The sequence below is a fragment of the Neolamprologus multifasciatus genome, chromosome 23 (genome assembly GCF_963576455.1).
Source record: "Neolamprologus multifasciatus chromosome 23, fNeoMul1.2, whole genome shotgun sequence".
Classification (NCBI taxonomy): domain Eukaryota; kingdom Metazoa; phylum Chordata; class Actinopteri; order Cichliformes; family Cichlidae; genus Neolamprologus; species Neolamprologus multifasciatus.
The window spans coordinates 20981576-21002270 of NC_140460.1; the positions used below are offsets into that span (position 1 = coordinate 20981576).

At 39.8% G+C, this 20695-nt stretch overlaps 1 protein-coding gene across 1 annotated transcript; it reads right to left on the reverse strand.

Annotated features, from left to right (window-relative positions):
• Positions 1-122: 122 nt before the first annotated feature.
• LOC146491489 (desmoglein-2.1-like) lies at positions 123-19412 on the reverse strand. The gene is made up of 12 exons (XM_085152474.1): positions 19359-19412; positions 14424-14549; positions 13791-13937; positions 12092-12233; positions 11504-11667; positions 10995-11129; positions 10653-10838; positions 10160-10440; positions 9928-10070; positions 9600-9821; positions 7821-8057; positions 123-2232 (listed from the first exon to the last, which is right to left on the reverse strand). Exons 1-12 carry the CDS (start codon positions 19401-19403, stop codon positions 2048-2050), a joined length of 2013 nt encoding a protein of 670 aa, XP_085008600.1. The 5' UTR covers positions 19404-19412; the 3' UTR covers positions 123-2047.
• Between the last annotated feature and the right edge of the window lie 1283 nt (positions 19413-20695).

Genomic DNA, 20695 nt, shown 5'->3' on the forward strand with positions numbered 1-20695 from the left:
TTTTAGACTTGTAGAGGGTAATCAGGCCTCAATCCCAAAAGCCCTATGGATTGTACCTCTCTGAACAAGGCATACTGACTATCCTTCAGTATTTTTAATGAAACTGCAGGGATACCGATGGCTGGTGCTTTAACCAGCTGTTGAGTGTTCTATACCTCCAGCTGGACAAAGCAGTGCATTTGCTGCACGGCAGTGCTGTAGATGACAGGCTTCTACTCCTTTACCAGGAGCATGTGGCCTAATTTGCCTATCTTGAATTCACAGTGGTCATCCCTTCCCTCATGGTTATCATACTTTGCTTTACTGCAGCTAAGGTCTGATCATTGATAGAGGCATTACTATACTGTTTTGTGCACAGGAAAATGGAAGGCAGAGGATTAAATGGAAAAGCAAGCTTTAACTGTGTGGTCGCGAATTTTGAAGCCATCCTGATAACCTTCTCCCACCAACGATGTGGAGATCCACCCTCTTTAAATCCAATTAAAATCAAGACACTGAAAAAGATGCTCTGGACAAGAGTATAATTCTTGGAACAGAGTTTAATACACTGAATCATATGAACAGCAGGAAAAATACATACAGACATTTAGCAAGAGAATTACAAAGCAGAAAGCAAGCAAAGCAAAACCCTGGGGTATACAGCCTTAAGCACAGACAGCAGAGCAACACAGAGATGGACAGAGAGTAACAGCAGAGGGGAAAAAAGTGCTGGGGGTGTCCTCTGGTCCTCTAATATATAGGGACCAGTATCCCCGCCCCCTGCTGCTGAGTAACTTTTCCACCCGTTCAAACACAGCTACAGGGGTCAGGTAGCTGTCAAGGTTTTGGCCAAAGGCCAGTCAGGACTCTGACTACCCCTTGCTCTGGCTTATCACAATAGGTCATGACATGGTCAAACATCACGCATTAATCCTAATTATTAAATCTTACACAGCAAGTGGCACAATCTTATAATATATAATCTTATAACTACTTTGCTTAAGACACTTCAGTGTAGTTCAAAGTATGTGTGTGTGTGTGTGTGTGTGTGTGTGTGTGTGTGTGTGTGTGTGTGTGTGTGTGTGTGTGTGTGTGTGTGTGTGTGTGTGTGTGATTATATCGTATGATATTTTATCGTGATGTGTTCAGGATCTCTGTTACAATGTTACTGTTTTGGTTGTGATGCATGAACAACGTTGAGCGGTATTAGGGAAGGTTAGTTACCGGAGAGTAAATTATTCAGGAGAACTCTCCCCTTACATTAACTGCCCTGTAACTGTACCACCTTAATAAACCTCGGTGAAGCAAAATGTCTTGTGCTTAAGACTCTACATGAAAGTTAAAATATATATGTTCAGTACACATAGATATATAGTGTATATAGTTAAGTAGTTATACATATCATACAAAAATCCACTACAACTGTAAATAATAAGTTCCAAAAAGTAAATAAGGTAACAGAAGTGCAAAATTATGAAAGGTTTACAGTACTGAAAAAGGAAACACAAGGAACCAGACAGGTGCAAAGAATCAGGACAATTGGGGTGACACTAAATTAAAAGTTATCATTCGAAATCACCAAGTAAAATAATAAACAACTTAATATTACCAAAACTAAGACTCATAATCTATAAGAATAATGAAACCATAAAATCAAGGATCCCAAAACACAATGGATAAAAACCAAAACTTTAACAGCATTAAACTTTAAAAATAACCTTTTAAACTGTAAAACAGCAAACCAGAAAAGTTTGTGAACAGGAATCTAGGCTAAAAATATTAAGGAAGAATTCATAACAGGAATCAAACACCAAAACAAGGGGTCATGACAGAATGCACCGTTAATTTGCTATTAGAAGGGTTATTTATTTATTTAATGTATTTGTAATTTTATTTATTTATTTATTTGCTTCTGTACAACCCTGCAAGAACCTTGAACTTTGGTCTGAGGATTTGAGAAACTAAAGGTAACGGTCTGACTCGAAAAGGCAAAGAGTCAGCAGAGTAACCTGAGTCCTCAATACAATAACTAACAAATTGTCCTTCGCGTAGTTCCTTCCATTGGACATCAGTTGAGCCTTTGCCACTCACCTGAGTGTAATACTGTCCCAGAATTAAGACTTTCTGTAGCCACAGCAAGGGTCGTGTATTCTGGGGCTGTTGCTGAAGGATCTTTAAACCTGACCATATTTGCAGGGGACAAATCTCTCAGTGCCTTTTTATAGTGGCAGAAGATCAGAAACAGAAAAAAGCCTGGAAAACAAACAAGTTTTAGACAGAGTTTAAGCTTCAAAATATGGTTTATTGGAGAGGCATTATTTCAGTTTTTAAGACACACAAATTGAATCTATTACTAGAGACTTCTTTATGTTTTGGAGGCATTTCAATTCTTACAAGAAGTTAATGGGATTATGTTTAATTAATTTAATTCATTACTAAACGGTAGTGGGTATAGTGAACAATGACTCCAGACTGCATAAGATTAATACCTGGTTTGGTCTTGTGGTAAAACAGTAATGTCATTAGTTTATGCAAACTATTTCATATTTGTGTGTCAAAAGCAAATTTACAACACAATATAGTTGATTATATTTTATTAGATTGGCTGATTGATTGGCCTGTGCTTGGCTGTGCCTCTGCCTTTGTCCATGCCTTGGTTTATATTGCATGTTGTTCATCTCCCTCAGACATGTGATCGCCATTTTTTGCTGGGTGTTGGATGAACAACTTGTTATGTTTCTTCTAATTAAAAAAATTAAAGACATAAATTTACAAAGGATTTTTTAACAGAACGTTGGAATGGCAAACTTTATTGCTAAGGTTTCTCAGGACTTGCGGAGGTTTCTCAGGACCCCCTCTGCGAATTGCTACCTTATTGTGGTGGAAGGGTTTGTGTGTCCCGTGCATCCCAGGGGCTATGTTGGGCTTCTGCCCCCTGGTAGGATCTCCCATGGGAAAATGGTCCTGGGTGAGGGACCAGACAAAAAGCGATTCAGAAGAGCCCTATGAGAAAAACACCTAGGAAACAGTTCATCCTGCCCGGGATAGGGTTACCGGGACCCCCCCGGAGCCAGGCCCCAGGAGGGTGTCACAGCCTGAAAAAGGGACATGGGCCCATCTTCCTGCAGGTCCACCACCCGCACGAGGCATCATAGGGGTTAGGTGCATTGTGTGTCGGCCAGGAGCGCAAGCCCTGGCGGACCAATCGCCGGCTACCAAGACTGGCATTTGGGGCATGCAATGGCACCTCTATGGCGGGGAAGGAGCCTGAGTTAGTGAGTGAGTTTGAGAGGTACCAGCCAGATATAGTCGGGCCCACCTCAACGCACGGCGTGGGCTCTGGAACCAGTCTCCTGGAGAGGGGCTGGACTCTGTCTCAGTCTAGAGTTGTCCCTGGTAAGAGGCGGCAGGCTGGGGTGGGTATTCTAGCATCTACTCAGCTTGCTGCCTGCCTGTTAGGGTTTCTCCCAGTGGACAAAAGGGTTTGTTCGCTGAGCCTTTGGATCGAGGAACAGGTCCTGTGCTTATGCACCGAGTGGCAGTTCAGAGTACTCAGCCTTCTTGGATTCCCTGGGTGGGGTGCTGGAGGGTGCTCCGTCTGGGGACTATGTTGTCATACTGGGAGACTTCAATGCTCATGTGGGCAACAGCAGTGAGACCTGGAGGGGCATGACTGGGAGGAACAGCCTCCGGATCTGAACCCAAGCAGTGTTTTGTTCTTGGATTTCTGTGCAAACTACTGTTTGGCTATAATGGACACCATGTTCGAAAATAAGAGTGTCCATAAGTGCAAATGGCACCAGGATGCTCTAGGCTGCAGGTCGATTTTGTAATCACATCACCAGACCTGCAGGGCTGAGCCGTCAAATGATCACCACCCGGCGGTGAGTTGGATCAGGTGGCGGGGGAGAACACTGGACAGATCTGGCGCACCTAAAAGTATAGTGAGGGTGTGCTGGGAACACCTAGCAGAGGCCCCAGTCCGTGAGATCTTCAACGCACACCTCTGGCAGAGCTTCAACAGCATTCTGAGGGAGACTTGGGACATTGAATGCAAATGGACCATGTTCAGCACCTCCGTTGCCAAAGCTGCTGCGCTGAGTTACGGCCACAGTGTGGTTGGTGCCTGTCATGGTAGTAACCCCCGAAACTGATGGTGGACACCAGAGGTGAAGGGATCTACCAAGCTGAAGAAGGAGTCCTGTAGGGCTTGGTTAGCCTGTGGGACTTCTGAGACAGCCGATAAGTACCGACAGGCCAAGCAGAACGCGGCTCAAGCAGTGGCTGAAAAACTTGGGTTTGGAAAGAGTTTGGAGAGGCCAAAGAATTTCAGACTGCCTCATGGAAATTCTGGCAAACCGTCAGGCGACTCAGGAAGGGAAAGCGGTGCTCTACCTGCACTGTGTATAGGGCGGGTGGAGCGCTGCTGACTTCGACTGAGAAAATTGTGGGGCAGGAAGGAATACTTTGAGGATGTCCTCGACCATCCCACTGGCACTTCTTCCGTGAAGGAAGCAGAGTCTGGGGACAAAGGGGATGACCCGCCTATCTCTGGGGGCGAGGTCACTGAGGCAGTTAAACAACTCCTTGGTGGCAGAGTCCCTGGGGTAGATGAGGTCTGCACTGAGTTGATGAAGGCTCTGGATGTTGTAGGGGTGTCCTGTTTGACACGCCTCTACAATGTTGCATGGAAATCAGGGGTGGTACCTCGGGATTGGCAGACCGGGGTGGTGGTTCCCATCTTTAAGAAAGGGAACCGGAGGGTGTGTTCCAATTATAGGGAGATCACACTCCTCAGCCTCCCTGGGAAAGTCTATGCCAGGGTACTGGAAAGGAGAGTCTGTCCGTTAGTCGAACCTCGGATACAGGAGGAACAATGCGGTTTTCGTCCTGGTCGTGGAACACTGGACCAGCTCTTTATCCTCTCAAGGATACTTGAGGGTGCATGGGAGTTTTGCCTTGAAGGTGCATGGGAGTCTACATGTGTTTTGTGGACTTGGAGAAGTCATTCGACCGTGTCCCTCGGAGTGTCCTGTGGGGGGTGCTCCAGGAGTATGGGGTGTGTGGCCCATTGCTACGGGCCATTTAATCCTTATACAACCGTTGCAAGAGCTTGGTCCGCATAGCAGGCAATAAGTCGGACTAGTTCCTGGTGGGTGACGGGCTCTGCCAGGGCTGCTGTTTGTCACCAATTCTGTTCATAATTTTTATGGACAGAATTTCTAGGCACAGCCAAGTGGCGGAAGGCTTTGACTTCAGTGGTCTCAGAATCTCATCTCTGCGTTTTTGCGAATGATGTGGTTCTTTTGGCTTCATCTGGTGATGGCCTCCAACTCGCACTGGAACGGTTCGCAGCCGAGTGTGAAGCAGTGGGAATGAGAATTAGCACCTCTAAATCTGAGGCCCTGGTCCTCAGCAGGAAAAGTGCCCACTCTGAGTCAGGGATGAGTTCCTGCCCCAAGTGGAGGAGTTTAAGTATCTTGGGCTACGTTCACACTGCAGGCGGAAGTGCAGCAAATCCAACTTTTTTGACCCTGTGCGACCCATATCGGATCATGGTATGACAGTGTGAACGGCACAAATCCGATATTTTCAAATCATCCGATCTGGGTCACTTTCGTATGTGGTACTGAATCCGATACATACCTGATGTTTTAGAAAGCGACTGCTGTTTGAATGGTCATGTCGCATTAAATCTGTCTTTTATATCACTGACACAAGACAGACGCCAATTATCAGTGCCGGAGAAGCGCCCGAGAAGACATCGCAAATGCTTCCTGGCCATCCCGTGTAGATGTTAGTGAAACAGTTGGGAAGACAGCGTTGGAGAAACGTGAACATTTTATTTGTACTGTATAATCTGCAGATTCTGACAGAAATCAGCAACTATCATTTGAAGCACCGCTCCTCTCTAAAACAGCAATAAGGATAATTATTGGGCCATATGTAAATAACAAAATAACTTTATAACTTAAAGCAAAACTGGGAAACGTAAAGTCCGAAACAAGTCTTTATATTAAGGGCCAACAGTCAAACAATATTTTTTGGTCTGGATCTAAACAGAGCGCGTTGTGTGTGACGTCGTCTTTTGCGCATGCGGGCTGCTTTGAGGGTTCACACTAGAGCGCGTTTGCTGTCACATTTTATTTGTAGTGTGAACAAGCAGACAAAAAAATCGGATTTGATCAAAAAAATCGGAATTGAGCATTAAGACCTGCAGTGTGAACGTAGCCTTGGAGTCTTATTCACGAGTGACGGGAGAAGAGACAAATTGGTGCTCCAACTCCAGTGATGCAGACCTGTTTGTTGTGGTGAAGAGAGAGCTGCATGTAAAAGCGAAGCTCTCAATTTTCCAGTCAATCTATGTCTCTACCCTCACCTATGGTCACAAGCTGTGAGTATTGACCAATAGAACGAGATTGTGGATACAGCAGAAATGGGCTTCCTCCAAAGGGTTGCTGGCCTCTCCCTTAGAATTAGGGTGAGAAGTTCAGGCTTCCGGGAGGGGCTCAGAATTAGGGATGGGTATCGAAAACCGGTTCTTGTTGAGAACCGGTTCCCACTGTTTCAATTCCTTGGAATTGTTTGCCATTTTTGCAAACGATTCCCTTATCGATTCCAGTCGCCCCGAATGACATCACCACGTTGCGGAGCGTCATTTACCTGGCAGGAAACACGGCGCCTTTAAGCGGCTCAAACGCTAAAAAGTTTGGTTATACTTTACGAGAACGGATGACAACAGGGCAACTTGCAATACTTGCAAAGTAGATATTTCATTTAAAGGAGGAAACACTACGAATATGCAAAAGCATTTGCTCACAAAACACGTGATAACCTCAAATGAATGTCGTGTTTTTAATTGCGCTCCAGACTAGTGAATCTCAACCCAGCAGCAGCGGTAACGTTTGCACGTCCTCTCCCGTTAATGCGGCAGGTAAATAATCAACTAACAGTGCATATTATGTTAGCGCGATCTGCCTTATTACAAAACCTGCCATTACTGTGCGTTTAGGTGACCATGATGAGAGAGACAGACAGAGTCTGGCTCAGATGCTGGCAGTTCTCGCTGCAGTCTACCGGTAGCGTCTCCTTTCAGGCCTAATGTCTAGACTAACGTCACCGAGCAGTGGCAAACATCTATTTGCCACAGCAGATGGCCCTGATTTTCGGTAAGTGAATGTGTTTAATTGTAGGCAGGGACATTACTGCATATTCTTGTGTAATTGCTACAGAATAATTTATGTTATACTTTGTTATTGCTACAGAAGAATATTTATTTTATTATTTTACATTTACAATTTTTTCCCCCGGGGACCCTGTGACACCACATTGAAGAGCCATAGGCTGCATCTCTTAAGATCTCACTGCTGGGTTTGTAAGGCCATGCTGCTCCTAAATTTCTATCTTGTTCAAAGAGAAGATCTAAAACAAAGTTCTAAGCTAATCAACCTTAGTTTTCTCATTTTTTAAAAAAAGAATCGATAAGAGAATCAATAAAGAACCGAATCGTTACACAGAATCGAAAATGGAATCGGAATCATGAAAATCTTATCAATACCCATCCCTACTCAGAATACAGCCGCTTCTCCTCCACATCGAAAGGATCCAGTTGAGGTGGTTCGGGCATCTGACAGAAGATGGCTGGATCGATGGATGGATCAATGGGCTTCTTACAACAAGGAAAGGGTGGAACCTAAAAATTTCTTTACCAGTAATTAAGATGTGCTAACACATTTGGTATTTACTATCAAAAGTGTAGCATCATATTGGTCAGTGGATCTGAGGTTTAACAAAAACTCAATTGTTTCTTTTGTGAAATAGAATAATCATGTAACACTTACACAGCAGTGGCAGCACCACCATTATCCCAATGCTTGCAGGTCCTAATTGCACTCTTTTGACTGGCTGATTATTGCCATCCCATTTTCCACACACAACTCCATCCTCACACGTGCATACTCGAACCCAGACTCTCTGTGGTTCTGGGCAGGCCTTTCCCTGCTGATCTTTAATCACCAGTTCCACCTCATAGATACCCGGCCACATGGAGTCTTGAGCCCGCAAGATAGCCGCAGTATCTGTCAGAAACCACACAGAGATGTTACACATGTACAGAATGAATGTATATTATTCCTGAAATGACAATCTTACAGATTAAATTAAATAGAAATCAGTTTTATTTACATAACACAAATTCACAGGGTCTCAGCGTGTTTGAAATTCTACAGCAAAGAGCCTACAGTATTAGAGAGAATGCCAGCAATCGGATGATCGCCTATGAGCAGCACATGGTGATGGTGGGGTGGAAGAAAACACAAAAGTTATCATCCCGCTCGTTGGGGGCACATGGGAAGTGAAAAGAGAGTGTAAGGAAGAAATGCTCATCATGGGAAGACCCCCACCCTTTAACAGCACAACATTAGAAATGGTTCAGGGGGACATGATGTAGTCCTAACTATAAACTTTATCAAAAAGAAAAGTTTGAAGGCTAAAAAGTCGAGAAGATCTCTGCTTCCCCAAGCCAAACAGTTAGGTGGTTAGACAACAGAAAGCTGAAAGTTGTCTCACCATTCCCAGACCCTATCACCTAATAGCAAAATATTCAAGACCTATAAAGATTTGAAAAAAAAATCTGGATTTAACAGGGAGCTGATGAAAAGAAGCTAATATAGGAAACATCTCTCTTTCCAGTTTTGCTAGTGTTCTTACTGTAGTTTTTCACTGACTGAAGGCTTTTCAGCTAGCTTTTAAACCAACCTGATAATAAGGAATTATTATCTGAGCAAGCAAGGTAAGCAGTGCTTACCAAGTGAAATCTAAAAACAGACACCAACTAACACCAGCCAAAGTAAAGGCAATCTCTCCTCATATATCAATAGGCATTCTTTGTGATAAAGCTTCTATCATCGTTTGTTTGCATCCACTAACCGGTGCAGCTGGCAGCATTTTCGTATTGTTTGCATTTATATTGTGGATGAACTTCTGGTTTTTGACAACAGACTGGTTTAGTTTGCATGCTAGACAAGATGTTGCTGATTCTGTTTTTAATATTCAGGGAGACCTGCAGGAGGATAGCTAATCAGGGCTAAGTTACTCTGGCCCACATCAGCTACATGGATTTCTTCTTTTTTTTGCAACTTTTTTCAACAGGACTCTAAGATAGAGAATGCTACGCATACAATTTGCAGGTCATTGAGCAAAATGAAGATTTGAGAAGGCACATGTAGTTCATGATAGGAAATATGTCACTCTGTAAAATAGTGTACGCTTAACAAGACCAACTAGTGGGACACCATTGTGCATTAAATCAGAACAGGACAAAACACAAAGAGGAAGTGCAGAATACCACAACTTTTTGGTAGTCCACTGGAGATTGACAAGTTTACTGGTAGTTTAAGAATATAACCTCTTATTTGTAAAAAAAAAAAAAAAAAAAAAAAAAAAAAAAAAAACCTGAAGTAAATTTGCTTTACAAAATGTGGAAAACAGAAATATAAGTTGATAAACTAAATTCCAACATATCATGCATTTATGTATATATGTATTATATTTTCTATTGTATTTATTCTATTGTATATTTAACTAGATACATTTGAAATGATTGGAAGTAATTTCCTCACCATTTAGAGTCTCCATGTGCCATTTCCCTTCAGTATTTTCTGGGATAATCTCAAACTTAAAAGGAGGTCCATTAGGATATGCATCCTCATTGTTAGCATTCACAATAATAGAATTCTCAGTGGTGCACATAGTCTTGATGTCACTGGTCACGATAGGGCAGTGGTCATTAAATTTGTCCAACTGGATGGCTATGGTACCAGTAGCTGTTTTAGCAGGTGTGTCTATGATGTAAAAACAGAAATAATAATATATAATTCATCACTTTTTTTGAAGGTTTTTTTGGTTTTTCCTTTCTTCAGAAACAGGCTAATGGCATTCATTCTGTACCTTTTGTAATGCAGAGTACTTTGGCAAAATATGTCCCATTGACCAGGTATGGAGACTCCCTGTCAGGTATTCTGTTGAGTTTGATCTCAGCTGTCTCTGGGTCAATAGTCAACCAGTTATCTGGGTCTGAGCCTTTGGCATACCTACATCAGAGATAGGCCACAAACCAGTTATTATTGTACTTAGGAAGAGAAGATAACATGTAATTCTTGTTTCATGTGTATGCACTGACCTGACATTCTCAGCCAGTTCTCCGGTATCTTGATCTATTGCAGGATTGCTAGCAACAACATCTGTAATGTTGAAGGAGGTGTCTTTCTTGGAGATGGCTATAGCTTTGACTTTGGGATCAAAATGTGGCCCCTCAGGCTGGTTCTTTACATTGATTTTGATGGGATAGATTTTATATTCTTCCCCCCCCCATTGCCAAGATGATCCTCCAGAAAAAGGTGGGGCCTTGTTCCTTACAGTTAACCCCAATACAAAGTTCTTCACATTCTCATAATCCACAGGCTGTGAAATGGCAGACATAAAGAATAAAACTGAAATAGTGGATTGTGTAAATATAAGTATATTAGAATTATGTCATAACATGACATAAGTATGTCATGTATTATGAGTGTATATGTCCTCATATAAGGGGCATCCTGCCAGCATTTAATAAATGCATCCCACAACACACTGCATAACAACACATAATTTCTTCAAAATTTAGTCTGCTGTACCTTATCAAGCATTAAGATGCCCTCGTTGGTGTTGGGGTCTGTTTTAATGCTGAAATACCCGCCTTCATTGCCTCTGACAATATTAAAGACAGCTTTCCAGTTGTCTGTGGCCTTCAGATCTAGGTCCTCTGCTTGGATCCTCATTACCTCCACACCTTGTATGTTCTCCTCAATGCTTCCTTCATACTGCAGTGGAACACTTAAAAGTTATTTCAACATTTTTTATGACACTTAATGTGTTCTTTCCTGAAATCATCTAAAAAGGCCTTTGGAAACATATTCTAACACATTGAACACAAAGTATATCATGTTAATATAGAGGACTGTGAGGAAGAGAAGTACCTGCTCTTTTTCCAGAGTGGGAAGGTTGTTGTTCACATCACGGATGTTTATAGTAACATTGCCTGTTCCAGTGTTTCCTTCTGGTAAACCTTTTAGGTCTTGGCCTTTTACAGTCAGAATGTACTGACCACATTTCTGAAATCAGAAGATTGTATGCTGTATATTACAAGACCATAAGAGCAACTGAAGAAATGTGTGGGCTGTCCAAAGTTAGACTCTCAGACAAATTTGTAAAAGGGACACATTGGGGTGAATTCACTGTTATGGTTGTGGTTTGCTGATCAAAAGGTTAAGCATTAACGTTACAGTCCCATATACTGCTGCAGTTAAGCTCATTCTCTATCATCAACAGAGTTGCATATTATTGCTGACCCTGCACATTAACTTGAGTGCTTGTGATACTTAATTTAGTGCTACATAAATAGATTGAACAGAATGTAATGCAACCACTTTGCTTTAACACCTTGTTGAATGAAAAAGATGAATTACTTTTTTTTATCTAATCATACCTCTCTCTCCAGAAGAGTGTTTTTAACACAGATGGAACCATCATCTCTGTTTATGTAAAACATATCGTCAGGTGGATTCTGATTTATGATGGTGTAGGAAATCACAGAACGTAAAGACCATGGTTCATCAGCATCAGTTGCTGTTACTTTCATCACAAAACTACCTGAAAAACAGCATGAAATGAAACAGTCATAAAACTTAAAACAAACAAAAAGAATGGCATTAAATGGCATTGTTTGTTTTCTTGTGATGTAAAACAATGACTTACTTTCCACTAGAGCTTTAACTTGTAAAAGTTTAAGTCATCTGTAACACTATTTACTCAGATTCTGGCCAAACTTTTAGAGGCTTTTATAGATTCTTACAAATATAAACTTAACTATATAAGAATTCAGACACATTTGTTAACTCTAGACTGCATTTACCTTACATGATAACTCAATGTTTTTTATGCTATCACCTTTAGCAGGTCATTGTAAAAATTTGATCACCCTGCAAATACAAAGCCACAATGTTTTCTTTAATTCATTAAGAAATCATGTAGTATTACATCTCCATACATTTACGACGGGATTTATACCACTGACCTTCAGGACTGAGCTCATCAACTTCACCAGGCTTTATTTGCCCAAACACTGGAGCATTGTCATTCTCATCTACAATCCGGTAAAGGTACCAATCCCTTTCTTCTGCAATCGTGCCATTAGCAAACTTAATTACAAGCGTTAGCTGAAACGTGGAAGAAAACAACTTAAACTATCTTGTCTTTCTCATCTATCCTATCATAACCTAAAACAAAAAAGTGTATGTAGTAGGGGTTTCTACCACCACCGAAACTGCAGTTTATATCCAGTGTTGGGTGTAATGCGTTACTAAGTAACGCGTTACTGTAATTAAATTACTTTTCCACTAAAAAAGTAGAGTAACGAATTACTGTTCATTTTTAGGTATTTTAATTACAGTTACTTACAATGTACTTGCGTTACATTGTAAAATAATTAAACTCGCTGAATATCATTATTTAATTTCAATAATTTATCTTCTAAACGTAGAAGTAAACTCTGCCGCTTTAACATCTCTGTAGTGCAGGTGCACGTCATTTCGCGCCAGTTTGCTGCATAGTCGTATTCTAAAGCAGAAGATGTCGGACTTGGCTGAAGCGTGTGGCTGTTTCATGAGATGGACATATTCCCGTCTCTTCACTTTTCTGAAACAAGCAGACAAGAATATTACAGTAATATGTAAGCTATGTCCTGGGGAGAAAAAACTATCGGCTGCTGTTAATAGCACGAGTAATCTACCGAAGCGCCTGACACAAGAGCATAGACGAACACTTCTGAGTGATCCTTGTTCGTCATCCATGGATAACACCGCGGCAACTCCTGCTAAGCAGGCAAAACTTGATTTTACTTCAGCAGCACAGAAAGCATCTGAAAGTGAGCTTAAAAAAATGATTGCAGGCTACATTGTGGAAGAGATGCTACCGCTGCGTACTGTAGAGTCTCCGTCTTTTAAAAAAGTTGTTTATTATTTAAAGAGTTTAGTTTCTATTGTTTGTCCACTCAAGGTTTATAGGGATTTTAAGAAGTATTTAGTTACATTACTTATTTAGTAATTAAGTTACTTTTCTGACACAGTAATTAGATAAGTATTTTAAATATAATATTGACTAAGTAATTAGTAATTAATTACTTTTTTAAAGTTACTTACCCAACACTGTTTATATCCATGTCTTTTCAGACTCATAGAACAAATGTAGTGTATGTAGACTTTGAAGGAGCTGCTTTTGAGCATCAAATATTAGTGAAACCAACTATGAGACTAAATATGAAATATGGTCATATATGAGACACATGAGTTATGGAGTGGATCAATGGTCAGTTAAAAAAAATTGCAGAATATTGTGATGGCATAGTGAACTTTACCTTTTGACATTTCAATATAAATTGACCCTATCCTGTTTTTTTTTTTATCCTGTCATCAGAATAAAAAAAATGTATTGAATGTAATACATATTTAGGATTTCATACATTATAATCAAATGTATGCTCTGTGAAGGTAGCTGATCCTTGAGTTCAAGTAAAAGTTTGTGTTAGAGTTTGTGTAGAGTTTGTGTTTGTGTCTTCCAAACAAATTAAAATCAAGAGTTACAACTGATAGTAAAGTGGCAATAAAATAAAGAGTTTAGCAAATTGTTGCTAAATATTTCAACATTTAACACATGAAGGAAAAAGTGTTAAATCTTATGAATGCAATAACAAGGTACAATAGAAGAGAATCACTAACAGAATAATAGGGGATGAATTCCCTGTCGAGAACTTGGGTCAAACGGATGTGTCCAGTATGAGGGTCGCTCACAAACACATTGAAGGGGTACTTGTCTGCCCCAACACCTGTCAGAGAGTATGTAACATTTTCATATTCTGAGTAAACCTGAAACACACAGAATAGCACATAGATAAATACTTCAGGGTTGGCAGACCACCATCTATTTGTCCATCTAATGGCTATTAAACATTATTTGTTTTTGAAAATCAAAAAGTTAGTACAGTCAATCTGTTCATGGCAGCTAACTAGAAAAAGAAAAAAGAAAAAATGGCACACCACATTTTCCAATTATTATTGCAATTTCACAAACCTCACCTATGGCCAGCTGAGCTCTGAGACCTGACACAAAGAAGGCACTTGTTGATACAAGGGACTGAAATGACCTTCCCCTATAGGGTATCTAGACTCTCTCTTAGATATAGAGCGAGGAGCTCGGTCATTTAGGAAGAGCGCAGAGAAGAAGAACTTCAAAATGACTTTTTTCATATATAGTACAATATGGTAATTACTTACTACAATGAGCTGCTTCTTCCTGCTTTATTGTGCTTTAGAGTTAGCACGAAAAATTAAAGTTGGGAAACAGTAACTTACTTTTTCAATGTAGTCTAAATTAGTGTAATCTCTATTTTCCATCAGCGTCTTAGGGAAAATGCACATTCTTCGCTTTTTAAGTGACCTGTCTTCAGAGTTGGCCATCAGCACAGCGACAGCCTGCAGCTGTAACAAAACAGATGTTTGTATGAAGAATTTCTTAACAGAATCTCAGCTACATACAGTTAACTGGTTTATAAATTATCTCTCATCATGGGAGAAATCTTTTTTTTTTTCTTTTCAGTTTTCTTATTCATTATTAGATGAATTCCTTTTAAATATGATGCCAGCAGCATTTTTCAAAAACGTTGTGACAGGAACATAATCACAATTCACTACCTTTAACGATCAGCAAGTGTTTTAATCAAAGACGTTTGGTCAGGACAAGCAAGGCAAGCAGTGACTGCTTTATTTAAGTGTCACCTAAAATTTAATAACAGGTTAACAGTCATGTATGCTGACTGTAAGCAGAGCATGAAAAACTGGTTTTATTGATGATAGCTCAAAAGTCTGTTTTCAGGATTCCCTCTGAAAGTTTTTCCCATGACATTAACTAACATTCAACTGTGAGTTTCTTAAATGACAAACAGAGAAACAGGTAATTGGAGTACTCATGACAATAGATTGACTGACATTATAAGAACTGTAGGTAGAGTTTATAGACTGATTTATGATCAGTATCAATTAAAACCTGGTATAGCCCCACAGTGTTAAAATACTGGCCTGAATTATTGTTTCAACCAGCTCGTGAACAATTTTATTTTTTCTCTAAAAGTTGCAGCGAGTGAGCTGTTGCAGCTTCAGTTACTGCAGTCCTTAAAGTACTAGTACACATTCTCACAGAAACAGAAAAACAGGTTTTGTTCTGAGGTGTTAGTTAGTCTTAACTACACTGTTAACTACACCACTCAGTTCAATGACCGGCCTGTGAAAACCAGCATACAGCTGTTACATGTGGATTAGAAAAAAGTGGTTTCAATAATATTATTGTTATGGAGTGCAGATCGAGCAGGGTTTGACCCCTGAGAGTCAGGAGCAGAGCTATGGAACGCCAGGACTGCCATAATGAATTAATTAAATACACCATTAAATAATTAATTAAATGTGTCAATAATTAATTAAAATGGGAAATAATTAATTAAATAAATAGTTATGACACATGTAATTAATTAATTATTGACACATTTAATTAATTATTTATGTATTTCACATTTTAATTAATTATTGACACATTTAATTAATTATTGACACATTTAATTAATTATTTATTGACACATTTAATTAATTATTTATGTATTTCACATTTTAATTAATTATTGACACATTTAATTAATTATTTAATGATATATTTATTTATTTCATTTTGGCAGTCCTGGCGCCTGGCTCTCATCATGAAATAATTTTATCTGTCAACCTCACCCGTCAAACGCAGGGGGCGGGGTTAACGCTGCCCATGCAGCTTCTCTAACATTTGATTGGTTGCCGTGCAAAGTAAGTCAAAACAGGTCGATCCTAGATAATCGATTGCTTGTGTAGACTTGGGGCAGCCAGGTATCCCAGAATGCATTTCAAATCACAGGCAGCAATGTTGGTGGTGTAGTTTTAAAATACCCCGTTTTTCTGTCACCAACTACACTTTTAACTGTGTTTTAGCTGCGAATGTCGCGCTGTAATCTTCACATGGGTCAGGTTGTCAACATAGAACATGTTTGCAAAGGTGCTCAGATGTTTTCAGAGATTTCAGTAGCTCTGCTAACAGTCAGCATGCAGAGTGCACCGAGGGGGTTACGTTAACCGGTTTGTTTACATATTCCACTCTCCGTGTTCCACGTGTTGCATTCGCAGATTCTCATTTTCACCGAACGATCGTCTCTTTCCACCTGGTCTTGTGTCTCTGTGCTTCTGTAACATAAAGGACGAGCTGACATTTTTCTCACGAAACCAGCGATCAGCTCAACAGGCCCTCAGTTTACCTGCATGCATCCTCCTCCTCACCTGTCAGCTGTTTAACACCTGCTGCTAATTCAAGAAACACGCCCACGTTACCTGGTGATAGTCACAGTTTAACTGGGCAGCCGGTGCTAGATATTACGCAACCTCAGCACATTTTTCTGGACAAGATAAGTAAATATAGTTTTTCCCGAGCGCAGAGCTGCTGGAGCTTGTTTCCCAACAGAGCACGAACCCACTTTATCAGCGGCTGATGTCCAATCACCGGCACACAGCTTTGAAACCTGAGCTGAGTTTTAGCTCTCAGTGTTAAACGCTGGACTTAATTCACTCAGGTTTTGTCTGTCGGGTCACGTTTACTTCGCTGTTTTATTTACAACTGAGCAAATCGGTTTGGCTGAGGTTAAAGTTACGTTTCAGAACTGCACAGTTTTACAGACGTTTAATGGTTCACTGTGTTAGACTGAACCATTCGCTTTTCTTTATCTGGTGTGTTTTGGATTTAACAGTAAATTTTGAGATTAAACTGACTTTTAAAATGTTTTTATACAAAGAGGAAAGAGAAGGCGCATTTCCACCGAGAGGAGCAGAGTTTCCAACTACATGTTCATAATGCAGACTGCAACCTGGACAGAAATATTATATCATCTGTTTTTTAATAGGTTTTCTAAGCACCAGCGATCTGTTAGAATTTTTAGAGTTTACTTAACTAAAAATAAATGAGGTTAACATATAATTTGTGTGATTTTTCTCTCTCTCTCTCTCTTTTTATTCATTTTTTTGCTTTTTCGGTCATGTTATGTTTAACTGTCAAAGGTTTGTTACAAACTATGAAACACATGGTGCAGACTTCTGGATGTTAGAAGAAAACTAATACTGCTAATAAGGCAGGAAGGTGTCCTTTAAAACTAAACATGTTAGTAGGACTTTACATCATAGTTTATGAAATAGCACGTGTATTTCAGTAATAGCCTACTGATTTCAGTGTAGTAGTGAACAGTCACACAGCTCACGTGGGTGTTATCTGTGATACTCCTTAACTATAATTTATCCAGGTTAACTTCAGTTAACTCTGAGCGGCTGGATCGACGGAGGTCAGACAACAATTTTACATGTATGATCTTAAAACAGGACACAGCCATTATCCGTCCTGGCCTCATATCAAATGTGAACGCAGACTGAGTCTATGTTTGACGATTGCTTTATATCTAATCTTCCTCTCAAACATTTAAACAGTCTGCAGCTGAGGGAACACAAACTCAAATTGTCGGAACAGGGTTGCTCGTTTCTTGCGTTCATTTGGTAATTTATTAAATGTATAACTGTTATTCTAATCTGCTGCTGAGTCTCTTACGCTGATGAAAATGCAGAAAACACAGATCACGAACACCTGTTCAACCAATCGCTTTCATTCCACTTTGACAAACTGACGGTTCATTTACAGTGTTGCGTCAGACTGCTATATTTTTGTGTTCTTTATGCTGTAGATTTTCACGTCTCTGGAATAGTTGGCAGTATTAAGGATGCTTTTCTGTAAAATCATATTGATATGACCCGTGAATTATTCGTAGATGACAGTTAGATTAGTCAGCTGGGAAACTCTGTGTTACCTCAGAGAGCTGAAGATATCGTGGATATGCTGACCTCGCTCTGTGGTGTACAGGTCCGTTTACCCTCATGATTAATATTCACAATAAAAATATTAGCCGAACATCATGAAGTCTGTATGTGTGTCATAGTTTCGAACAACCTTTGTACAGTTAAAGCCAGCAGTTACTACATGAGGAAACACCAACGTTATCTCTTTTATGCGTTTATACGCAGGTCACGCTGATTACTGAACAAAAACCCAAAGATCAGCTGTTAATCGAATTTATTTGCTCTCTCTCCTCCTTAAACATGTTTTTAATGTTAGTTATAATTCAGAATTGGCGACTGAAACACGTAGGACACATAAGAACATCAGGAAATAAAACCCTGATAAATATAACCTCAGTAAAAGAAGTCCGTGTCAGCGGGGGTTATTACAGCTGTGTACCGGGGCCTGAGCCTTTTCGGTGGTAATAACAGCTCGATTGCTTGCGAGGCGAGCGGGTCTATCCACGCTTTGCCGTGAGACTGGGCAGACATCTCCGAAATCATCGAAGCACTTTTGCAAAGAGGCTGTATCTTGACAAACCGACCAGACACATGAAGATTAAACCACTACATTCTCGGCTAAAAAAATATTAAAACTGTATTTGGTGACACACACAAACAGGGTTTTTCAAAGTTCAGTTCTGTTAGTTTCCACATGCTGGTTGTTGTGTTCTAAAAACAATGGCCACCAGGCCAAAGCAATGGTTTTGAGTCGATCAGCGTTAACCCCGCCCCCTGAGTTTGATGGGTGAGGTTGACAGATAAAATTATTTCATGATGAGAGCCAGGCGCCAGGACTGCCAAAATGAAATAAATAAATATATCATTAAATAATTAATTAAATGTGTCAATAATTAATTAAAATGTGAAATACATAAATAATTAATTAAATGTGTCAATAAATAATTAATTAAATGTGTCAATAATTAATTAAATGTGTCAATAATTAATTAAAATGTGAAATACATAAATAATTAATTAAATGTGTCAATAATTAATTAATTACATGTGTCATAACTATTTATTTAATTAATTATTTCCCATTTTAATTAATTATTGACACATTTAATTAATTATTTAATGGTGTATTTAATTAATTCATTATGGCAGTCCTGGCGTTCCATACAGAGCAGGCCATAATCCATCAAAACATAGCAAGTGAAAACTCGACCTAGCTCAGTTTACTCAATGACGGAATTTTACAACGGATCCACAAAATGAAAGTGTTAACAAAGTGTCATTTGTTAACTAAATATTAATAAGTTAAAAGGAGGTTACAGCAGCTATGTTAAAGCTATGTATACAGCTATGAGTGCTAAAAAAAAAAAAAAAAACTCCAGGACTCACTACAAACAGCAGCAGCACAAACATCGGTGCAGAAACCCGAATCATGGCTGGAGGAAACAATCCGGATCAAAGAAACTGTAGCGTGACTTCTTGCATGGATGACTGAGCTGCTTGAAATGAGGATTAGTGCTAAACGAGGAGGACACACACACACACACACACACACATCCTTGCAGGAGGTCACATTTTGTGAGATCCAGTAGCGGTTTTTTAAAGGGGCGACATGGGCGGTTGCCCAGGGCGGCATCGTACCGCGGTAAAGTGAGCCGTCATTTGTGAGCCGCGGTCAAGCCAGCCGCCTCTTATCCGCCGCATAAATTTCCTTGCGCTTTTACACCAGTCTTTACGGTAGCGCCTTTTCGCTTTATATCCCGATTGAGAGCCTAGACCCGCGCACACGCGCACGCGCGCGCACACATTACGATGGAACAGCCCAATACAGTCAATACAATTATGTCTATTACAAAAATTCATTAAAAATCATCCTTAGTAGTTGAGGTCCAACTTTCAACAGATTCCTTCTCTGGGAAGCCTACTGTACCTGTGTGCCAAGTTTCATCCAGATTTACTGTAGAATTCCTCAGAAATTAAAGGAAACTTATATTCAATGCAATACAGTCAATACACTACAATTATGTCAAATTTCAAAAATTCATTAAAAATCATCCTTAGTAGTTGAGGTCCAACTTTCAACAGATTCCTTCTCTGGGAAGTCTACTGTACCTGTGTGCCAAGTTTCATCCAGATTTACTGTAAAATTCCTCAGAAATTAAAGGACATTTATATTCAATGCAATACAGTCAATACACTACAATTATGTCAATTACAAAAATTCATTAAAAATCATACTTAGTAGTTGAGGTCCAACTTTCAACAGATTCCTTCTCTGGGAAGCCTACTGTACCTGTGTGCCAAGTTTCATCCAGATTTACTGTAAAATTCCTCAGAAATTAAAGGACATTTATATTCAATGCAATACAGTCAATACACTACAATTATGTCTATTACAGAAATTCATTAAAAATCATCCTTAGTAGTTGAGGTCCAACTTTCAACAGATTCCTTCTCTGGGAAGCCTACTGTACCTGTGTGCCAAGTTTCATCCAGATTTACTGTAGAATTCCTCAGAAATTAAAGGAAACTTATATTCAATGCAATACAGTCAATACACTACAATTATGTCAAATTTCAAAAATTCATTAAAAATCATCCTTAGTAGTTGAGGTCCAACTTTCAACAGATTCCTTCTCTGGGAAGCCTACTGTACCTGTGTGCCAAGTTTCATCCAGATTTACTGTAGAATTCCTCAGAAATTAAAGGACATGTATATTGAATTC